Source organism: Pelobates fuscus, chromosome 7 (genome assembly GCF_036172605.1).
Source record: "Pelobates fuscus isolate aPelFus1 chromosome 7, aPelFus1.pri, whole genome shotgun sequence".
NCBI lineage: Eukaryota > Metazoa > Chordata > Amphibia > Anura > Pelobatidae > Pelobates > Pelobates fuscus.
In genome coordinates, this window is record NC_086323.1 from 3,761,186 (window position 1) to 3,785,035 (window position 23,850).

At 39.1% G+C, this 23,850-nt stretch overlaps 1 protein-coding gene across 3 annotated transcripts in view; it reads right to left on the bottom strand.

Annotated features, from left to right (window-relative positions):
- USP24 (ubiquitin specific peptidase 24) overlaps positions 1–23,850 on the bottom strand; it is a 219,868-nt gene that overhangs the window by 6,260 nt on the left and 189,758 nt on the right. For all 3 annotated transcript variants that reach the window (XM_063427641.1, XM_063427640.1, XM_063427642.1), the window contains 15 exons: positions 19,166–19,307; positions 18,550–18,697; positions 18,173–18,268; positions 16,553–16,656; positions 16,174–16,287; positions 13,073–13,169; positions 12,878–12,994; positions 12,188–12,280; positions 11,982–12,084; positions 11,263–11,366; positions 8,726–8,839; positions 2,773–2,838; positions 2,377–2,440; positions 2,111–2,189; positions 1,519–1,594 (listed from right to left, as the gene is read on the bottom strand). In XM_063427641.1, coding sequence (XP_063283711.1) covers positions 1,519–1,594; positions 2,111–2,189; positions 2,377–2,440; positions 2,773–2,838; positions 8,726–8,839; positions 11,263–11,366; positions 11,982–12,084; positions 12,188–12,280; positions 12,878–12,994; positions 13,073–13,169; positions 16,174–16,287; positions 16,553–16,656; positions 18,173–18,268; positions 18,550–18,697; positions 19,166–19,307 — 1,517 coding nt within the window. The remainder of the gene's footprint in view (positions 1–1,518; positions 1,595–2,110; positions 2,190–2,376; positions 2,441–2,772; positions 2,839–8,725; positions 8,840–11,262; positions 11,367–11,981; positions 12,085–12,187; positions 12,281–12,877; positions 12,995–13,072; positions 13,170–16,173; positions 16,288–16,552; positions 16,657–18,172; positions 18,269–18,549; positions 18,698–19,165; positions 19,308–23,850) is intronic.

A 23,850-nucleotide genomic window follows, 5' to 3' on the forward strand; every position in this document is an offset into this window, starting at 1 on the left:
TGGTTATAGTGAGAGAGATAATCAGAATATGGTTATAGTGTGTGAGATAATCAGAATATGGTTATAGTGTGAGAGATAATCAGAATATGGTTATAGTGTGAGAGATAATCAGAATATGGTTATAGTGTGAGAGATAATCAGAATATGGTTCTAGTGTGAGAGATAATCAGAATATGGTTCTAGTGTGAGAGATAATCAGAATATGGTTCTAGTGTGAGAGATAATAAGAATATGGTTATAGTGTGAGAGATAATCAGAATATGGTTATAGTGTGTGAGATAAAAATCAGAATAGGGTTATAGTGTGAGAGATAAAAATCAGAATAGGGTTATAGTGTGAGAGATGATCAGAATATGGTTATAGTGTGTGAGATAAATCAGAATATGGTTATAGTGTGTGAGATAAATCAGAATATGGTTATAGTGTGAGAGATAATCAGAATATGGTTATAGTGTGAGAGATAATCAGAATATGGTTATAGTGAGAGAGATAATCAGAATATGGTTATAGTGTGAGAGATAATCAGAATATGGTTATAGTGTGAGAGATAATCAGAATATGGCTATAGTGTGTGAGATAATCAGAATATGGTTATAGTGTGAGAGATAATCAGAATATGGTTATAGTGTGAGAGATAATCAGAATATGGTTATAGTGTGAGAGATAATCAGAATATGGTTATAGTGTGAGAGATAATCAGAATATGGTTATAGTGTGAGAGATAATCAGAATATGGTTATAGTGTGAGAGATAATCAGAATATGGTTATAGTGTGAGATAAAAATCAGAATATGGTTATAGTGTGAGAGATAAAAATCAGAATAGGGTTATAGTGTGAGAGATAAAAATCAGAATAGGGTTATAGTGTGAGAGATAAAAATCAGAATAGGGTTATAGTGTGTGAGATAAATCAGAATATGGTTATAGTGTGTGAGATAAATCAGAATATGGTTATAGTGTGTGAGATAATCAGAATATGGTTATAGTGTGAGATAAAAATCAGAATATGGTTATAGTGTGAGAGATAAAAATCAGAATAGGGTTATAGTGTGAGAGATAATCAGAATATGGTTATAGTGTGTGAGATAAAAATCAATCGAAGCTGATCGGTAAGACACAAAGACTGCAGCTCATGATAAAAAAATAGAAACGTTTCCTTTACACAATTACCCTTTTACAACAAAAATCCACAAACTATTACAATATTGCTCAATCAGCACATCTGAAGCTAAAAAAAACAACACAATCCTAATTATTGACCCAAACAAAGAGACAATGAGTTAATAACAGCTATTTACTGCCTCGATTACAGCGCTGTGTCACTATGGCACCACAGAATTCTGGGAAACATCTGCAAAATATCCAACTGTCGCGTGTTATGGGGTACACGGTCACATGTAAAGACAATAATAAATATCAGTCTCGTGTTATGGGGTACACGGTCACATGTAAAGACAGTATTTCTAATTGTCAATAATAAATATCAGTGTCTCACACATTAGCAAACAAAACAATTACCTTTTTTTGCAACCACTGCACAGCCCAACTCCAGTGATGGGAGTTCTCTTTAAAATACTCTTTAGCAGCAGGACACCTATCAACAAAACAAGGGAACTATGCTGTAGGTATACAGTATATGTATATTTTATTTATATAGCGCTAACAGGTGTACTCAGCACGTTACAGGTTACATTACAGTAGGTATACAGTATATGTATATTTTATTTATATAGCGCTAACAGGTGTACTCAGCACGTTACAGGTTACATTACAGTAGGTATACAGTATATGTATATTTTATTTATATAGCGCTAACAGGTGTACTCAGCACGTTACAGGTTACATTACAGTAGGTATACAGTATATGTATATTTTATTTATATAGCGCTAACAGGTGTACTCAGCACGTTACAGGTTACATTACAGTAGGAATACAGTATATGTATATTTTATTTATATAGCGCTAACAGGTATACTTGTGCTTGTCGACTTGTGTCGAAATGACCCTGGTACGGCACAAACTGGTTTCGTGAAAAGTGCCCACATCCCAACGCCCTCCAAGCATTTCAGATCGAACCATTACCATGAAGTCATTATTACTTGATCTTACTTTTGGGCGAGAGTAACCAGGAATTTCACGCACTGGTAGCAGCGGCTGCTGTCTACGTGATTACTGTGATGCATCAGAGCTGTGGAGAGAAACACCATGTTTTTTACTGTATGCTCCCTTTCCAATTAGATCATTTGTGCGACAGCACCAGCCCTCGAGAAAGTGACATTACGGTATTGTACGATTCAAGTAATGTAGGATGGGTTTTATTCAGAGACGTAAAGAGCTACCTTTAGAAGACTTGTGCCAATGGGTCCACTACTTACCCAACAATCCGTTCGATTCAAATACAAATTTCAGTCTCTTTAACTGAAGCGGGTCTTCAACAACCTTAAAAAAAATAAAGAAACATTATTTCTATAGACAAACAGTGTGTCCCTGTTAACATCCCATGAAACAAAACTTCAAAAAGACCAAGATATTACAGAACAAATGTTTCTATTTATCATTAACTGAAACAAAAAAGGCATCGTAAGCCGCCCACACCGCGCTGTTCTGACACGGTTTATAAAAACAATTTAATATACAGATCAAACCAAAAACATATTTCAAACTCATTTCGGCCGCACTGACAATGTAAAATTATCGACCGAACAAAAATTCTTTGCCAATCTGTATGTTTTACTGATTGGCACCATCCCAATGAATGCCGTGACACGTACCAGAATCTCGTGAAGCAATGTGAACGTGTTCTTCAGTTCATGCTGTGGAGCAGTTTCCAGCTGATTCTGGGAATAGGAACAAAAAAAAAAATCTCTCTTCATCATCAATCTGTTGTACTGCGCGTCAGATTATGTTGGAGCTCAAGTTTGAGTGCCAATTTATATAGAAATCTGCACTTTTTGAAGAAAAAAAAAAAAAAAAAAGAGGACACTCCAGATATAAAGCGAGCTATTTAGGGGTCTTACCATAGCGCACTATAATGTTATAAAATAGCAGTATGTTACATGTTACGAGGGCGTCGGTACCTTTATAAAGCGAGCTATTTAGGGGTCTTACCATAGCGCACTATAATGTTATAAAATAGCAGTATGTTACATGTTACGAGGGCGCCGGTACCTTTATAAAGCGAGCTATTTAGGGGTCTTACCATAGCGCACTATAATGTTATAAAATAGCAGTATGTTACATGTTACGAGGGCGCCGGTACCTTTATAAAGCGAGCTATTTAGGGGTCTTACCATAGCGCACTATAATGTTATAAAATAGCAGTATGTTACATGTTACGAGGGCGTCGGTACCTTTATAAAGCGAGCTATTTAGGGGTCTTACCATAGCGCACTATAATGTTATAAAATAGCAGTATGTTACATGTTACGAGGGTGTCGGTACCTTTATAAAGCGAGCTATTTAGGGGTCTTACCATAGCGCACTATAATGTTATAAAATAGCAGTATGTTACATGTTACGAGGGCGTCGGTACCTTTATAAAGCGAGCTATTTAGGGGTCTTACCATAGCGCACTATAATGTTATAAAATAGCAGTATGTTACATGTTACGAGGGCGCCGGTACCTTTATAAAGCGAGCTATTTAGGGGTCTTACCATAGCGCACTATAATGTTATAAAATAGCAGTATGTTACATGTTACGAGGGCGTCGGTACCTTTATAAAGCGAGCTATTTAGGGGTCTTACCATAGCGCACTATAATGTTATAAAATAGCAGTATGTTACATGTTACGAGGGTGTCGGTACCTTTATAAAGCAAGCTATTTAGGGGTCTTACCATAGCGCACTATAATGTTATAAAATAGCAGTATGTTACATGTTACGAGGGCGTCGGTACCTTTATAAAGCAAGCTATTTAGGGGTCTTACCATAGCGCACTATAATGTTATAAAATAGCAGTATGTTACATGTTACGAGGGCGTCGGTACCTTTATAAAGCGAGCTATTTAGGGGTCTTACCATAGCGCACTATAATGTTATAAAATAGCAGTATGTTACATGTTACGAGGGCGTCGGTACCTTTATAAAGCGAGCTATTTAGGGGTCTTACCATAGCGCACTATAAGGTTATAAAATAGCAGTATGTTACATGTTACGAGGGCGTCGGTACCTTTATAAAGCGAGCTATTTAGGGGTCTTACCATAGCGCACTATAAGGTTATAAAATAGCAGTATGTTACATGTTACGAGGGTGTCGGTACCTTTATAAAGCGAGCTATTTAGGGGTCTTACCATAGCGCACTATAATGTTATAAAATAGCAGTATGTTACATGTTACGAGGGCGTCGGTACCTTTATAAAGTGAGCTATTTAGGGGTCTTACCATAGCGCACTATAATGTTATAAAATAGCAGTATGTTACATGTTACGAGGGCGTCGGTACCTTTATAATGCAAGCTATTTAGGGGTCTTACCATAGCGCACTATAAGGTTATAAAATAGCAGTATGTTACATGTTACGAGGGCGTCGGTACCTTTATAAAGCGAGCTATTTAGGGGTCTTACCATAGCGCACTATAATGTTATAAAATAGCAGTATGTTACATGTTACAAGGGCGCCGGTACCTTTATAAAGCGAGCTATTTAGGGGTCTTACCATAGCGCACTATAATGTTATAAAATAGCAGTATGTTACATGTTACGAGGGCGCCGGTACCTTTATAAAGCGAGCTATTTAGGGGTCTTACCATAGCGCACTATAATGTTATAAAATAGCAGTATGTTACATGTTACGAGGGCGTCGGTACCTTTATAAAGCGAGCTATTTAGGGGTCTTACCATAGCGCACTATAATGTTATAAAATAGCAGTATGTTACATGTTACGAGGGTGTCGGTACCTTTATAAAGCAAGCTATTTAGGGGTCTTACCATAGCGCACTATAATGTTATAAAATAGCAGTATGTTACATGTTACGAGGGCGTCGGTACCTTTATAAAGCAAGCTATTTAGGGGTCTTACCATAGCGCACTATAATGTTATAAAATAGCAGTACCGTATGTTACATGTTACGAGGGCGTCGGTACCCTTATAAAGCGAGCTATTTAGGGGTCTTACCATAGCGCACTATAATGTTATAAAATAGCAGTATGTTACATGTTACGAGGGCGTCGGTACCTTTATAAAGCGAGCTATTTAGGGGTCTTACCATAGCGCACTATAAGGTTATAAAATAGCAGTATGTTACATGTTACGAGGGCGTCGGTACCTTTATAAAGCGAGCTATTTAGGGGTCTTACCATAGCGCACTATAATGTTATAAAATAGCAGTATGTTACATGTTACGAGGGCGTCGGTACCTTTATAAAGCGAGCTATTTAGGGGTCTTACCATAGCGCACTATAAGGTTATAAAATAGCAGTATGTTACATGTTACGAGGGCGTCGGTACCTTTATAAAGCGAGCTATTTAGGGGTCTTACCATAGCGCACTATAATGTTATAAAATAGCAGTATGTTACATGTTACGAGGGCGTCGGTACCTTTATAAAGCGAGCTATTTAGGGGTCTTACCATAGCGCACTATAATGTTATAAAATAGCAGTATGTTACATGTTACGAGGGCGTCGGTACCTTTATAATGCAAGCTATTTAGGGGTCTTACCATAGCGCACTATAAGGTTATAAAATAGCAGTATGTTACATGTTACGAGGGCGTCGGTACCTTTATAAAGCGAGCTATTTAGGGGTCTTACCATAGCGCACTATAATGTTATAAAATAGCAGTATGTTACATGTTACGAGGGCGTCGGTACCTTTATAAAGCGAGCTATTTAGGGGTCTTACCATAGCGCACTATAATGTTATAAAATAGCAGTATGTTACATGTTACGAGGGTGTCGGTACCTTTATAAAGCGAGCTATTTAGGGGTCTTACCATAGCGCACTATAATGTTATAAAATAGCAGTATGTTACATGTTACGAGGGCGTCGGTACCTTTATAATGCAAGCTATTTAGGGGTCTTACCATAGCGCACTATAATGTTATAAAATAGCAGTATGTTACATGTTACGAGGGTGTCGGTACCTTTATAAAGCGAGCTATTTAGGGGTCTTACCATAGCGCACTATAATGTTATAAAATAGCAGTGTGTTACAAGTTATGAGGGCGTCGGTACCTTTATAAAGCAAGCTATTTAGGGGTCTTACCATAGCGCACTATAATGTTATAAAATAGCAGTGTGTTACATGTTACGATTGCGTCGGTACCTTTATAATGCGAGCTATTTAGGGGTCTTACCATAGCGCACTATAATGTTATAAAATAGCAGTATGTTACATGTTACGAGGGTGTCGGTACCTTTATAATGCAAGCTATTTAGGGGTCTTACCATAGCGCACTATAATGTTATAAAATAGCAGTATGTTACATGTTACGAGGGTGTCGGTACCTTTATAAAGCGAGCTATTTAGGGGTCTTACCATAGCGCACTATAATGTTATAAAATAGCAGTATGTTACATGTTACGAGGGTGTCGGTACCTTTATAAAGCGAGCTATTTAGGGGTCTTACCATAGCGCACTATAATGTTATAAAATAGCAGTATGTTACATGTTACGAGGGCGTCGGTACCTTTATAATGCGAGCTATTTAGGGGTCTTACCATAGCGCACTATAATGTTATAAAATAGCAGTATGTTACATGTTACGAGGGCGTCGGTACCTTTATAAAGCAAGCTATTTAGGGGTCTTACCATAGCGCACTATAATGTTATAAAATAGCAGTATGTTACATGTTACGAGGGTGTCGGTACCTTTATAAAGCGAGCTATTTAGGGGTCTTACCATAGCGCACTATAATGTTATAAAATAGCAGTATGTTACATGTTACGAGGGTGTCGGTACCTTTATAAAGCGAGCTATTTAGGGGTCTTACCATAGCGCACTATAATGTTATAAAATAGCAGTATGTTACATGTTACGAGGGTGTCGGTACCTTTATAAAGCGAGCTATTTAGGGGTCTTACCATAGCGCACTATAATGTTATAAAATAGCAGTATGTTACATGTTACGAGGGCGTCGGTACCTTTATAATGCAAGCTATTTAGGGGTCTTACCATAGCGCACTATAATGTTATAAAATAGCAGTATGTTACATGTTACGAGGGTGTCGGTACCTTTATAAAGCGAGCTATTTAGGGGTCTTACCATAGCGCACTATAATGTTATAAAATAGCAGTGTGTTACAAGTTATGAGGGCGTCGGTACCTTTATAAAGCAAGCTATTTAGGGGTCTTACCATAGCGCACTATAATGTTATAAAATAGCAGTGTGTTACATGTTACGAGGGCGTCGGTACCTTTATAATGCGAGCTATTTAGGGGTCTTACCATAGCGCACTATAATGTTATAAAATAGCAGTATGTTACATGTTACGAGGGTGTCGGTACCTTTATAATGCAAGCTATTTAGGGGTCTTACCATAGCGCACTATAATGTTATAAAATAGCAGTATGTTACATGTTACGAGGGTGTCGGTACCTTTATAAAGCAAGCTATTTAGGGGTCTTACCATAGCGCACTATAATGTTATAAAATAGCAGTATGTTACATGTTACGAGGGTGTCGGTACCTTTATAAAGCGAGCTATTTAGGGGTCTTACCATAGCGCACTATAATGTTATAAAATAGCAGTATGTTACATGTTACGAGGGTGTCGGTACCTTTATAAAGCGAGCTATTTAGGGGTCTTACCATAGCGCACTATAATGTTATAAAATAGCAGTATGTTACATGTTACGAGGGTGTCGGTACCTTTATAAAGCGAGCTATTTAGGGGTCTTACCATAGCGCACTATAATGTTATAAAATAGCAGTATGTTACATGTTACGAGGGCGTCGGTACCTTTATAAAGCAAGCTATTTAGGGGTCTTACCATAGCGCACTATAATGTTATAAAATAGCAGTATGTTACATGTTACGAGGGTGTCGGTACCTTTATAAAGCAAGCTATTTAGGGGTCTTACCATAGCGCACTATAATGTTATAAAATAGCAGTATGTTACATGTTACGAGGGTGTCGGTACCTTTATAAAGCGAGCTATTTAGGGGTCTTACCATAGCGCACTATAATGTTATAAAATAGCAGTATGTTACATGTTACGAGGGTGTCGGTACCTTTATAAAGCGAGCTATTTAGGGGTCTTACCATAGCGCACTATAATGTTATAAAATAGCAGTATGTTACATGTTACGAGGGCGTCGGTACCTTTATAAAGCAAGCTATTTAGGGGTCTTACCATAGCGCACTATAATGTTATAAAATAGCAGTATGTTACATGTTACGAGGGCGTCGGTACCTTTATAAAGCGAGCTATTTAGGGGTCTTACCATAGCGCACTATAATGTTATAAAATAGCAGTATGTTACATGTTACGAGGGCGTCGGTACCTTTATAAAGCAAGCTATTTAGGGGTCTTACCATAGCGCACTATAATGTTATAAAATAGCAGTATGTTACATGTTACGAGGGCGTCGGTACCTTTATAAAGCGAGCTATTTAGGGGTCTTACCATAGCGCACTATAATGTTATAAAATAGCAGTATGTTACATGTTACGAGGGCGTCGGTACCTTTATAAAGCGAGCTATTTAGGGGTCTTACCATAGCGCACTATAATGTTATAAAATAGCAGTGTGTTACAAGTTACGAGGGCGTCGGTACCTTTATGAAGTGAAGGACTGTCAGAGAGAATGGCTCGTTGCAGAAACAGCAGGACACAATCATTTCTATAAGTACAGTCAGAGACCCGGGGAGCTCACGCAAGGCAAACATCACCTAAATGAAGTACAGACATACATGAGCAGAAAGCATCACTTAACCCCATTATTGCTAGAGGAGTCTATAGCAAAGGATGGGATAACTACAGCTTAACTCCGGAACAAGGATTGATTCCCACGGAAGATTAAGGATTGAATGGGGTGGCCGTGCACTGACAAAGCAAATGAAATCTTTCAATACAAAACATCTAGCAGGGAGTAACTGTATTACTCAGCTATTTGTGAATTGATTTCCAATACAGCTGGTACAGGTATCCCTGCTGACATGATATATAGAAAGAAGACTATAGATAAGGGAAGTAAACCACCACCATGTAACGCCTAACAAAGCTGGCGTCACTAGTATAAGTAAACTTCCCAGTACCTGATGGAGACTCCACAAGTCTCCAGGGGCCTAACCCCAGGTTATATAGAAGGACTGCATATAACTGGAAATGATCAAGTAGTCAAACAAAAAAATAAAAATAATAAAAATGCTAAATATCCCTATGAAAATAGAACTAAAAATAGATAGGGATATGGTATTATATCATATGCCCCTAATAGTAATACTATATCTAATAATAGGTATTTACTAATATATTCCTTTTCTCATTAGATATAGTAATGACATATAGCAGAGAGCACATAGAGCACGATATATTAAAGCTCAATTTGTTGTGTTATTCTGCCTATATAGACTCATATATAGTATTACTATTAGGGGCATATGATATAATACCATATCCCTATCTATTTTTAGTTCTATTTTCATAGGGATATTTAGCATTTTTATTATTTTTATTTTTTTGTTTGACTACTTGATCATTTCCAGTTATATGCAGTCCGATACATCTGTTGGATTCCAGCCAAGATAGACTAAGTGTGCAATACGACTTTATTAGCCTTACTTTGACCAGTCAGTGCATACAGCACTGTGGCTAGTTCCAAGTAGTATTGAGTCCGTTGACATTTAATAGGGGAACATCTAAGTATCCCAAATCTACACTATCTACCAGTCAGTGCATACAGCACTGTGGTTAGTTCCAAGTAGTATTGAGTCCGTTGATATTTAATAGGGGAACATCTAAGTATCCCAAATCTACACTATCTACCAAGTACTTAATGTTACTGCAGGATCAGCTTTACACTACAGAAGCTGTCCGCCCTCTGAGAGGGGGTTATCCTTCCTGCATTTAGCTATTCAGGTGTGGCCATATGAATATTTATGTAACATTTTATGTTGCAGTACCCTCTAGTGTGACTCTGTGATGTCTCTACACCTCTATATGACTACACGTTTTGTGGTTCTGACAGACATTCAATAACCAGTGGGTCCTAGTATCCGGGGGCACCGTTTTACACTAGCTATTATATCTGAGTACTGCTGTGGAACCACATCATATGCGGTCTACCCTCTACGGTTGACGGTCCTACTGGCACTTAGTGATCTACTTGTGGCCACTAAGCAAGTATGCAACACTACCTGTTGCAATACCTTGAAGTGTTATATTGTTAAGAGCTCATTGTATCTATACCTCCATATGAATATACACTTCTGCGGTTCTATGCTGCACTCCACAGTTAGAGTATCATACTAGCGGTTACTTCCCTTTCCAGTTTTAAGGGTTTGGTTCTGTTTACGATTCAGCCGGGTAGTTAAGTGATCATTGGTACCTCCCATTTATATTCCCCAGTAATGAGTATACATCTAGAGCACATTTGCCTAAGTTGATACCTCATCCATTACTCCCTGAGCCCCTTTCAATCTCCTCTTGCACCGTTTTGGGTGATTTTTTACTTTAAGTATTCACATTTATGTTGTTCTATTTGTTCATGGTTAAGTATACCTAATTAAAGATTATAAATTTTAGCAGACTTCTGAGATCTGTATCTCGCTTGTGTTACCTAGACCTTGGGTCTTAGGTATACACTACCTTTACATCTGCTCTTTGCAGCGTTTGTTCTTCGAGATGATATATAGCACAGGCAGTTAATATTGAGAGAGCTGCATAGATATGGGATGACGTGATAAGCCGCACCATGCTTAGACCATGACAGTACTCAGGATTTGGTAAAATGGGATTTTGTACACTGGGTAGTATTGTTTACACTAAGCCCAACTCACTTCTTTGACTTCTCACTCTGTTTTCTAGCAAGCTCTTCCCATAAGAAATCATCTACAAGTGTAACATACTTTAAAACCTTTTTATCACTGCTAGGGCTGCATAAACAAAGTGATTTAACTCCTAAATGGCAGAGGATTGAGCAGTGAGACTGCAGGGGCATGTTCTATACACTAAAACTGCTTCATTAAGCTAAAGTTGTTTTGGTGACTATAATGTCCCTTTCATTGTAAAAGCTCTGGGTTTTATACAGGTCTAGACTTAGGAGACCCAAATCCTGCAATGTCTTATGTAAAAATTGTAAGTAGGAACCCACCTCCAACAAGTAAGGCTTGCCCTCCGGCATGAACATCAAGGCCTCAACTTCTCCATGGAGCGTCAGCGGAGGACAAGCAGCAGGTATGGGAGGAACACCAGACGCTGGTAGAGCAAAGTATAAACATGGTTAATGAATGCAGATCTTCCCCGACTTCCCCCCCGACAGGCAATCATTCCTTCAGCTCAGCTTCCAGACATAGAACCTGTGCAATGGGAGACATCTCGTAGTTTAGACACGAAATGCTCAGCCGTGTAAGGCAGATAGAAACATTGAAAGACAGGGCATGAAGCAGCAAGAGGCATTATCAGCAGTTCCTATAAATGTTTTAATACGAACAATGTGCTAGTTTATTTAAACATCACACGCCTAAATGTTTCTGGAATTCTGGGAATGCCAAGTTCACCTTCCGGTTTTAATCTGCACACTGTGCTGGAAGACTCAACTAATAATCTAATGCTGCGTTTCCCAAACCAGACCTAAAGACCCACCAACAGCCCAGATCTTGTTAGTATCTCCACTGGATTAAAACAGGGAAATACATAAATTCTAGATTTGTTTGGGAACCACTGAAAATCTAAAAAAAAAAAATCATATCCCTTCGCAATATGGAGTGTGGAAACAGATTGTAACAATGGGGCACTGACGTGTTCCATTCACCACGGAATGATCATAATTCCTAGAAAGTGACCAGGAATTCTAGATAAAAGGACTCTTACCGACAGTCCGATGGGAGGAAACATCGGAATGTAAAACAAGCAAAGCAATCGTGTTGTGCAGGAACCCAAATTCTCGAGCTTGTGGAGAGCTCCACCTGCGATTCTTTACATAGACCAAGGCAAAGAACAGTATAACAAAGGTTAGCATATCACAGTAATAGTTACTAAAAAGAAAACTATTAAAAATGAAGTCTGAGGCAGCTCACCTGGTTGCTCTGTCGATTGGGACCCAGTAGGAAATGAATGAAATGTCGCAGAGCAGAGTACCGTAGTAACAGCTCGACTGCACGCACTCCTTGCTAAATGGCGGCAATAAATAAAGTAAGTTTTAGTAATATGGTATATCTGCACAAAGTTAATCTAAGATTTCAATGAATTTCCAAGAGAAACAAAAATGTTCAGAAATTATCAAATGCAAACATAGAATTAATATTTCAGACAGCGGGTAACGGAATGCCTATATAGCGAAAGGTCAATTAGTGAAGTTAGCAACAAATACATGCTGGTGGTGTATGGAGAGTATGGTCAGTTATTAGAGATATCAAGTAACAGACCTGTTATTAATACAAAGATGTATTCCTGACCCTATAGTGTTAAAAGCAGCACATTGTGCAGCAATAGAGTTTGACTCCTGTTACTTTGAAGAGTCTCACATAGTGCCTGAATTTCGCCCTGGATCACGTGCTAGGGACGAGTCTATAACCAGAACGCAGCCACGATGCAAGCTGACAGCTATTCTTAAAGTCATAGGATGTGCTAAATTACAAAGACATTAAACTATGTAATGATATCTGGACCTCTAGCAGACGCCTCTTATCTAACACAGCACTGATTACACTGATCTCTCCCATGTCGAGCAAATTAAAAGGAAAGCAGACAGATGTTGCAGATTTTACCTTTTGTACAAAGTTGTTAAACAGGAAAAAGTACTGAGCACAGTTTTTACAGTTTTCCGGTACGTCTTTATCCAGCAGGCTGAGAAGCATTTCCAGCAGCAAATTAACTCCTTTTACCTAAAAACAAACATTCAATAAAAACACCGTATTGTCATGGGATTCAGTGCAACTAGAACCAAACGCTAGGCCTTTTACCTTGCTTCTGTGAAGTAAAGCACCGTCTAATGTCTTCTCTAGGATCGTAGCAACAGCAACCCTGACCTCACGTACACAGCATTCCAGCAAGAAAACCCTGACGGATGGGACACAAGATTAAATCATGCGACAAATTAGGAGAACGGCCCTACTTTTGCTGACTCAGACTGATCTAGATAGCCTTCTATAATGTCATCTTATATACATCCTCATAGGCTGATCTAGATAGCCTTCTATAATGTAATCTCATACATCCTCATAGACTGACCTAGATAGCCTTCTATAATGTAATCTCATACATCCTCATAGACTGACCTAGATAGCCTTCTATAATGTAATCTCATACATCCTCATAGACTGATCTAGATAGCCTTCTATAATGTTATCTTATATACATCCTCATAGGCTGATCTAGATAGCCTTCTATAATGTAATCTCATACATCCTCATAGACTGACCTAGATAGCCTTCTATAATGTAATCGTATATACATCCTCATAGACTGACCTAGATAGCCTTCAATAATGTAATCTCATACATCCTAATAGACTGATCTAGATAGCCTTCTATAATGTAATCTCATACATCCTCATAGACTGACCTAGATAGCCTTCTATAATGTAATCTCATACATCCTCATAGACTGACCTAGATAGCCTTCTATAATGTAATCTTATATACATCCTCATAGGCTGATCTAGATAGCCTTCTATAATGTAATCTCATACATCCTCATAGACTGACCTAGATAGCCTTCTATAATGTAATCTCATACATCCTCATAGACTGATCTAGATAGCCTTCTATAATGTAATCTCATACATCCTCATAGACTGACCTAGATAGCCTTCTATAATGTAATCTCATACATCCTCATAGACTGATCTGGATAGCCTTCTATAATGTAATCTCATACATCCTCATAGACTGACCTAGATAGCCTTCTATAATGTAATCGTATATACATCCTCATAGACTGACCTAGATAGCCTTCAATAATGTAATCTCATACATCCTCATAGACTGATCTAGATAGCCTTCTATAATGTAATCTCATACATCCTCATAGACTGACCTAGATAGCCTTCTATAATGTAATCTCATACATCCTCATAGACTGATCTAGATAGCCTTCTATAATGTAATCTCATACATCCTCATAGACTGACCTAGATAGCCTTCTATAATGTAATCGTATATACATCCTCATAGACTGACCTAGATAGCCTTCAATAATGTAATCTCATACATCCTCATAGACTGATCTAGATAGCCTTCTATAATGTAATCGTATATACATCCTCATAGACTGACCTAGATAGCCTTCAATAATGTAATCTCATACATCCTCATAGACTGATCTAGATAGCCTTCTATAATGTAATCTTATATACATCCTCATAGACTGATCTAGATAGCCTTCTATAATGTAATCTCATACATCCTCATAGACTGACCTAGATAGCCTTCTATAATGTAATCTCATACATCCTCATAGACTGACCTAGATAGCCTTCTATAATGTAATCGTATATACATCCTCATAGACTGACCTAGATAGCCTTCAATAATGTAATCTCATACATCCTCATAGACTGATCTAGATAGCCTTCTATAATGTAATCTCATACATCCTCATAGACTGACCTAGATAGCCTTCAATAATGTAATCTCATACATCCTCATAGACTGATCTAGATAGCCTTCTATAATGTAATCTCATACATCCTCATAGACTGACCTAGATAGCCTTCTATAATGTAATCGTATATACATCCTCATAGACTGACCTAGATAGCCTTCAATAATGTAATCTCATACATCCTCATAGACTGACCTAGATCGCCTTCTATAATGTAATCGTATATACATCCTCAGACTGATCTAGATAGCCTTCTATAATGTAATCTTATATACATCCTCATAGACTGATCTAGATAGCCTTCTATAATGTAATCTCATACATCCTCATAGACTGACCTAGATAGCCTTCTATAATGTAATCGTATATACATCCTCAGACTGATCTAGATAGCCTTCTATAATGTAATCTTATATACATCCTCATAGACTGATCTAGATAGCCTTCAATAATGTAATCTCATACATCCTCATAGAGACTGATCTAGATAGCCTTCTAATGTAATCTCATACATCCTCATAGACTGATCTAGATAGCCTTCTATAATGTCATCTCATACATCCTCATAGACTGATCTAGATAGCCTTCTATAATGTAATCTTATACATCCTCATAGACTAATCTAGATAGCCTTTTATAATGTAATCTCATACATCCTCATAGACTGATCTAGATAGCCTTCTATAATGTAATCTCATACATCCTCATAGACTGATCTAGATAGCCTTCTATAATGTAATCTCATACATCCTCATAGACTGATCTAGATAGCCTTCTATAATGTAATCGTATATACATCCTCATAGACTGATCTAGATAGCCTTCTATAATGTAATCTCATACATCCTCATAGACTGATCTAGATAGCCTTCTATAATGTAATCTCATACATCCTCATAGACTGATCTAGATAGCCTTTTATAATGTAATCTTATATACATCCTAATAGACTGATCTAGATAGCCTTCTATAATGTCATCTCATACATCCTCATAGACTGATCTAGATAGCCTTCTATAATGTAATCTTATACATCCTCATAGACTGATCTAGATAGCCTTCTATAATGTAATCTCATACATCCTCATAGACTGATCTAGATAGCCTTCTATAATGTAATCTTAGACAGGGTCATCGACAAGCAGCTTTAAACTTTTCAAAACGTACAGACTGATCTATACAGCCTTTCATAAGGTTAAATTACACAGACATTCCTCACGACAGAGTTCCGTTCCGACCACTAGGTTGTTAAGCAAGGATCCCTCAGACCGGCGAGTAAACCAAATCTCGCATGTGCTAGAGAGCAGTCTATGTAGCAGGATTTTTTCGAACACAGACAAGCTCTCTAGTGCGGGGAATCTCTGTTGGAGGGAATTCCCGTACTAGAGAGCTGGTTGTATGTCTGAGTGATCGTTAAGCAGGCAAGTCATTAAGTCAAAAGTACCTGTCTAGAACATACCTGATGAGCTCTTTGCCCTCTGAGCTCACAAAGTAATCTATAAGCCACTGGGATGCTTCACAGCTTTTGGAAACTAAGGCGTCAATCGTAGCGATCCATTCATCAGTGTCGACCCTGTAACCAGAAACCTCATTAATGAAAGTCAAAAAACTTATGAACCAAGCTGGACCAAGGGACAGGGAGAGAAAAGAAAGGGAAGAGGATTTCACTCCAATATTACTGCTGCTTCAAAGGGAACAAATAAAAACAGAAAGGAATCAGGAGTCCAATATCATATTAATGAAAGAGTCGCACACGGACTGTAGAAGAAAACAAACTTGTACAACCAGAAATAAAGGGTGAGGACACAGTGCTTTATTGAAGTGGGTTGTGTTCTTACCGGAGTTTTCGCTTAGTCCTGAAGTAGGTGTGAAACAGAAACTGGATGGCCAGCTGCGTGCTAACCTCGGCCATGGAGGGGTACATTGGGTGCTTTACTTTGGTCTGCAGAAAGAATGACAAAACCGGTAGCATCCGGCATCATCTAAATCCCAGGAACTAGCCCCAAATAACAGGACGGGCATAGAGGAAGAAAGAACTAACAAATAGTTAGTTCTATTTCGACTGGATTAGTATATTCCAAGATTGTGAGATAAAGCCACAAAGAATACTAATAATCCCAATAACCGCTATCTGCTATGACTGGATTAGTATATTCCCAGATTGTGAGATGAAGCCACAAAGAATACTAATAATCCCAATAACCGCTATCTGCTATGACTGGATTAGTATATTCCCAGATTGTGAGATGAAGCCACAAAGAATACTAATAATCCCAATAACCGCTATCTGCTATGACTGGATTAGTATATTCTCAGATTGTGAGATAAAGCCACAAAGAATACTAATAATCCCAATAACCGCTATCTGCTATGACTGGATTAGTATATTCCCAGATTGTGAGATAAAGCCACAAAGAATACTAATAATAATCCCAATAACTGCTATCTGCTATGACTGGATTAGTATATTCTCAGATTGTGAGATAAAGCCACAAAGAATACCAATAATAATCCCAATAACCGCTATCTGCTATGACTGGATTAGTATATTCCCAGATTGTGAGATACAGCCACAAAGAATACTAATAATCCCAATAACCGCTATCTGCTATGACTGGATGAGTATATTCCCAGATTGTGAGATAAAGCCACAAAGAATACTAATAATCCCAATAACCGCTATCTGCTATGACTGGATGAGTATATTCCCAGATTGTGAGATAAAGCCACAAAGAATACTAATAATAATCCCAATAACCGCTATCTGCTATGACTGGATTAGTATATTCCCAGATTGTGAGATAAAGCCACAAAGAATACTAATAATAATCCCAATAACCGCTATCTGCTATGACTGGATTAGTATATTCCCAGATTGTGAGATAAAGCCACAAAGAATACTAATAATAATCCCAATAACCGCTATCTGCTATGACTGGATTAGTATATTCCCAGATTGTGAGATACAGCCACAAAGAATACTAATAATCCCAATAACCGCTATCTGCTATGACTGGATTAGTATATTCTCAGATTGTGAGATAAAGCCACAAAGAATACTAATAATCCCAATAACCGCTATCTGCTATGACTGGATGAGTATATTCCCAGATTGTGAGATAAAGCCACAAAGAATACTAATAATAATCCCAATAACTGCTATCTGCTATGACTGGATTAGTATATTCCCAGATTGTGAGATAAAGCCACAAAGAATACTAATAATAATCCCAATAACCGCTATCTGCTATGACTGGATTAGTATATTCCCAGATTGTGAGATAAAGCCACAAAGAATACTAATAATAATCCCAATAACTGCTATCTGCTATGACCGGATTACAGGGCAGGATAGAGACCCACAAAGGGGGGTGCTGGTATACAGAGAAGTTAATATAAAGGGAGGATCTAGCACACAGGCTGTGGAGGGGGGGTTGTACAAATAATGTCTTACTTACTGCATTGACAGACGCCAGCGAGAGCACAAAGCTGAAGTAGTCGCCGTTATACACATCCCGATTCTTCATGAATTTCAGGTTCTCGTCTCTGACCATCTAGTAAGAAAGGTTTGTGTCTTGGCAGATTAGTAAACACATTGCCAACATTCATGGGGTATCAATAGTGTTTAACCCAGGAGAAATGCATTATGGCTGTGGATAGCTTGTACTACGTGTCACGGTTTATTTTTTCCACGTGGGGCCATTTAACCCAATTAATAAGAGAGCATCTTATAAATGGAATTGTCGTTGGAATTAATGGCCAGGCAGCGGCAGCATATGATAACATTACATCCCAAGGTGGTGTAATTAAATGTCATCTCATGGACACATATTACCTGGTATATTCTAAGTGGCATCTTCTCCACAAACAGCCCTTTCTTCTCCCCTTTTCTGACCAATTTAGTTAAGATGGAAAGACGGTCATTGGTCCGGTGTGGCCGAGGAGAAGATTGAGGGGAAACGTCTGGTGACGAAGGTGCTGATCTAATCATCAGAAAGGCAACACTTTATTTATTGAAACCATGCATTATTTCACTGTACATATAGTTTGCTCACCTATACATTTTTGCAATCATTGGTTTAATGAAAGGATACATTACTAAGCGATACCTGAAGTGGTTATGGTGCCTGGATCCTGCATGCGCAGAGTTTTGCTATGAAACGCTGCACCCAGCGGGACCAGTTGCAGGGCTGTGTCCCTTTAATAGGTGCAGACATAACTAGCTGTGTAACAAGCAGCTGGAGAGCCAACACTGGCGATTCCTAGATCTTTCAATATCTCAGTCAGTTTCTGTCTATATCTGACAAACTAAAATGCTTTAAAACCTACTGGAAACCCCGCAATACACCTTTAGAGACTAAAATATGACAGTTTTCCATTTTGTATTAAGATTTCTAAATGTTGAGCCATGAAAGAGAAAGATCAGCTATTGTATAACGGTCTCTACGTACAGTGAGAGATCCTCGGCTTCCTGACGCACAACACTGACACGGCTTTTCTTTGGCAAGACAGGAGAGTTCTGATCTGAAACCCTTTGATAGAAAAGCATGTAGGCATTCCAGTATCTCCGCCGGACGTCCGGGTACGGGTTTGCTGTTTGAATATAGAACTTTCTAAATGAAATACATCACATTCCACAATTGTGCAGCATTACATCTAACTTACTTTGCATATCTTTAATTTAAATATATATATAAATAATGAAAACTAACTGGATACGGCCAAATAAGGTATACCAAGAACAGGGGGGAACCCCTAATAGAAATGAACAGAAAACTTGAGAATAGTGTACCAAGAAGGTATTGGGAGGAAGCAACGTGTGCCTGTGCTACATAATAACCAAAACATGTATGAGAATCTGAAGCACGAGTTAAAAAGACCAAAGGTCAAAAAACACAAAATCATTTATTGGATACTGAATAGTATAAAAAAAATGGCAATAACCCAAAAGTGCTAAACCAAAATACAGAGTGAGAAAAACAAAAAAATAATAAATAAATACGAAATGCTGTTATGATACATGTATCAGTGAGACACAATACTGATTTACTTAAGATACATGTATCAGTAAGTTTCAATATGATAAAATGATATAGGATACATGTATCAATGAGTCTCAAAGTAATTCGATAAATGTATCAATAGATAAATATATTGAAGCAGAGGAATTCTTTGCAATCCTTGGAAGTATCTAGCAATTATATGCTTGCACTACATGCCACCCCGACAATTCTTTTGTACTCCATTTACTCCCCTATCACCACTATGGCTATCATTAGCTAATGTTTTCCCATTAGCACAGACGTGTGCTGTTACTTATTACTCTTATATTTCTAGGACATTAGAGTTAATCTTGCAAATTACTACACTGCTTCAATATATTTATCTAATGATACATTTGCAGCCATTTCTATTCAAATCAAAGCACTCTTGGAGAAGGGTGCTCTAGTGAAATGTAAATCAGAATGTAATACTCCATTATTTCCTGTGAAGAAGAAAACTCCAAAAGGTGAGCCAGAGAAGTACAGGATGGTTCAGGATCTCCGTGCTGTCAATGAAGCAACTGTCCTGGACACCCCTCTTGTACCAAACCCTCACACTCTGCTCTCTGGAGTCCCACCATCTGCAAAGTATTTCACAGTCATTGACCTGGCTAATGTCTTTTTCAGTGTTCCACTGGATCCATCCTGTCAATACCTGTTTGCTTTCACCCACGAAATGCAACAGTATACCTGGACTGTCATGCCCCAAGGGGCACAAAATTCTCCAAGTCAATTTGCAAAGGCCATGTGTACCATCCTTGACCCATGGCAAGCTGAACACCCAGAAGTTGTCTTACTCCAGTATGTGGATGATTTACTGCTCTGTGGAGATGATATACCCACTACTGAAAAGTGTTCAATTAGTCTCCTTTGCTATTTGGCAGAACAAGGATGCAAGGCTTCACTTCTCAAGCTGCAATTCTGCCAACCTTCAGTAATTTTCCTTGGACATTGCCTATCTCAAGGTACCAGACATCTCACTCGGGACCGAGTCAGAGCAGTTCTGGATATCCCACCTCCAAGGACTTCAAAATCTCTTCATGCCTTCTTAGGCCTCATTTCCTACTGCAGAGCATGGATCCCAGAAGCCTCTCTGCTTATGCAACCTCTCTATGATGCACTCAAGTCAGACCCATTCTGCCTGACCAATGAAGCTCTGGATAACTTCAAATCTCTTAAACGTGCCATTGCTTCTGCTCCTGCCTTGGGCCTACCAGATTATACCAAACCTTTCAAATTATTTGTCTCTGAAAGACAAGGCCATGCTACAGGAGTTCTTACCCAAACTAATGACTTAAGAGGCCGCCAGAGGCCTATTGGATATTTCTCATGTCAACTGGACATTGTGGCCAGAGGGACCCCTTCCTGCCTTAGGGCTGTTTTTGCCGCAAGAGAACTCATTGAAAGAACTTCTGACCTGGTCCTTGGCCACCCTTTGGTTGTTTTGGCCCCTCATGACATCTCTGCCATTATCAACCAAGTCCAGCTCAAGCACGTGTCTCCTGCTAGACACCTGCGTCTACAATGTCATCTTCTTCTGCCTGACAACATTTCTATACAAAGATGTCAAGTTCTTAACCCATCCACTCTTCTTCCACTCCCTGAGGGGGGTATCTACTATGGGTTTGTCACGGATGAAACCTACATCTACCTTCTCTGTGGGTGTATCAAGAGAATGCATCCAGATTTGACATTTTATAAAGACAAGACACCTCTCTGTGAAGGCCCGGATTATGCCTTCTGTACCATGTGGTACAAGCCAAATATTACTCCTGAACCTTGCTATGAAGATGAGCTTTATCACTGGATAGAGGTGAAGCTCACTGCCCAAGATTTCTACTGTGACTCTGAAGGCAACAGCGTGGTCCTGATCCAACTGCCCCCAGAACTCAATTACCTGTACCGCCATTGGGATACTGCTATTCCACATATCCCCGTTACCAAGTTGAAAACAAAATCATGGAATGATCTTGGGCCCATGGCAAAATTATGGGCCACCATGGATGAATCACAGCTACAGGAAAATGGTATTGCCAAATACCCAGCAACTGATCTTCTTGAAGCATGGCCACGCCATTTCCTGGAAAAAGAATTTCAAGACCTGGTCATAGTGAATGATTATGACCCAGAAACACCTCATGACTGTTTTGAACAAATGAAAATGGAAACAGTGCACTTACCAACTGTGCATGAGAATCCATTACCAGATCCGGATTTTACTCTGTTTGTGGACGGTTCAAGGTATGCTGATGAAGAAGGAAAATACCACACAGGATATGCCGTAACCACAACAGATGAAGTTATCAAGTCATCATCTTTACCGCCAGCAATGTCTGCGCAAGAAGCTGAATTACAAGCCCTGACCTCAGCATGCAAAATTGCCGAAGGAAAGCGTGCCAACATCTATACAGATTCAAGATATGCTCTGGGTGTGGCACATGACTTCGGCCTCATTTGGAAGACAAGAGGATTTCTTACCACCGCCGGTACACCAGTCAAACACAGCTCTGCAATCAAGGAACTAATGGATGCCCTCCTACTCCCTGAAGAAGTGGCCGTTTTGAAAGTCAAGGCCCATGGGAAGTTGGATACAGATGAAGCAAAGGGCAACCATTTGGCTGATCAGGCTGCTAAGCAAGCGGCCAGAGATTTGCAGGAAGTGGATGAAGAAGTGTCCGGACAAGAAGAAGTTCCTATCTTTACTTTGCAAACTCTTCCTACTGATCTAAGAATTTTGCGAGAACAGCAAGCTGCAATTACCCCTGAAGAAATCCAGAAATGGAAGAAGAAAGGAGCTGTCCTAAAGGACGGAATATACTACAACTCTAAATTTTGCCTTCCAAGAAATTTATATCCAGCTGTCGTCCAATGGGCACATGGGCCTGCACATCTGTCAAAAGACCTAATGGCCGCCCTCATACAAAAGTATTATGAAGCACCTGGAATCACAACATTGATCAGCAGCTTCTGCAGGGCCTGTGTCATTTGTGCAAAATGCAACCCAGGAAAACCAATTAAGGTGCCTTCAAAACACCTGGCAAAACCCATGTACCCGTTACAGAGAATTCAAATTGACCATATCCAAATGCCCAAGAGTGGGCCTCATGAATATGCACTAGTAATAGTGGACATGTTCTCAGGCTGGCCAGAAGCCTACCCAGTGGCCAATATCACTGCAAAAACAACCGCAAGACGCCTACTTACAGAAATTGTATGTAGATTTGGACTTCCAGAAGTCATTGAAAGTGATCAGGGCCCAGCTTTTACAGCAACAGTGACTAAAGAAATTTGGACTGCTCTGGGGGTGACCCTAGCCTTCCACACCCCTTACCACCCACAAAGTAGCGGTAAAGTAGAGCGCATGAACGGCACTCTAAAAGCCAGAATGTTAAAAATGTCACAAGAAACAAAGATGCCCTGGCCAGAAAGCCTGTCAATAGCTTTGTTCAGCGTTAGGCACACACCTAGAGGGAAACACTCGTTATCCCCCTTTGAAATTCTATTTGGGACAGCACCCAGACTAGGTTGTTATTATCCGCAGCAGTTACAGCTTCAATCTGATGTTTTAGTAGACTATGTAACTGAACTTGCAAGTGCCTTGAACAAAATACATGCCCAAGTTTTCTCTTCAATTCCAGATCCTGATTTGGACACAGGTACCCACAACCTGCTTCCCCGAGATTGGGTTCTGGTCAAGAAGTTTGTGCGCAAAAATTCCCTGGAACCAAGATTTGACGGGCCATTCCAAGTTCTCCTGATCACTGCAACATCCGTCAAATTGGCCGGCAGGCCACATTGGATCCACGCTTCCCACTGCAAGAAGTCTCCTGCCCCAGAGGAAGCAGATACCGCACAGCCATGTACCTCTGGTACATTGTCTCCTTAATTAGTCTAATTAAGGCCCAGCAAGTAGCCATCACTAAAGATGTTAGTGGGTACACCTTTTGGTATAATTCGTCATGTACCCACGTGGCTACCTATACCTTTGATTATTGTGACATCGTAGAATGCCCATTCCTTACATAACAAATCCAGAATATCTATAGAGATATCCCTCATGCAAAAGACCCATATGTTTGTGTAGTTGACAGACA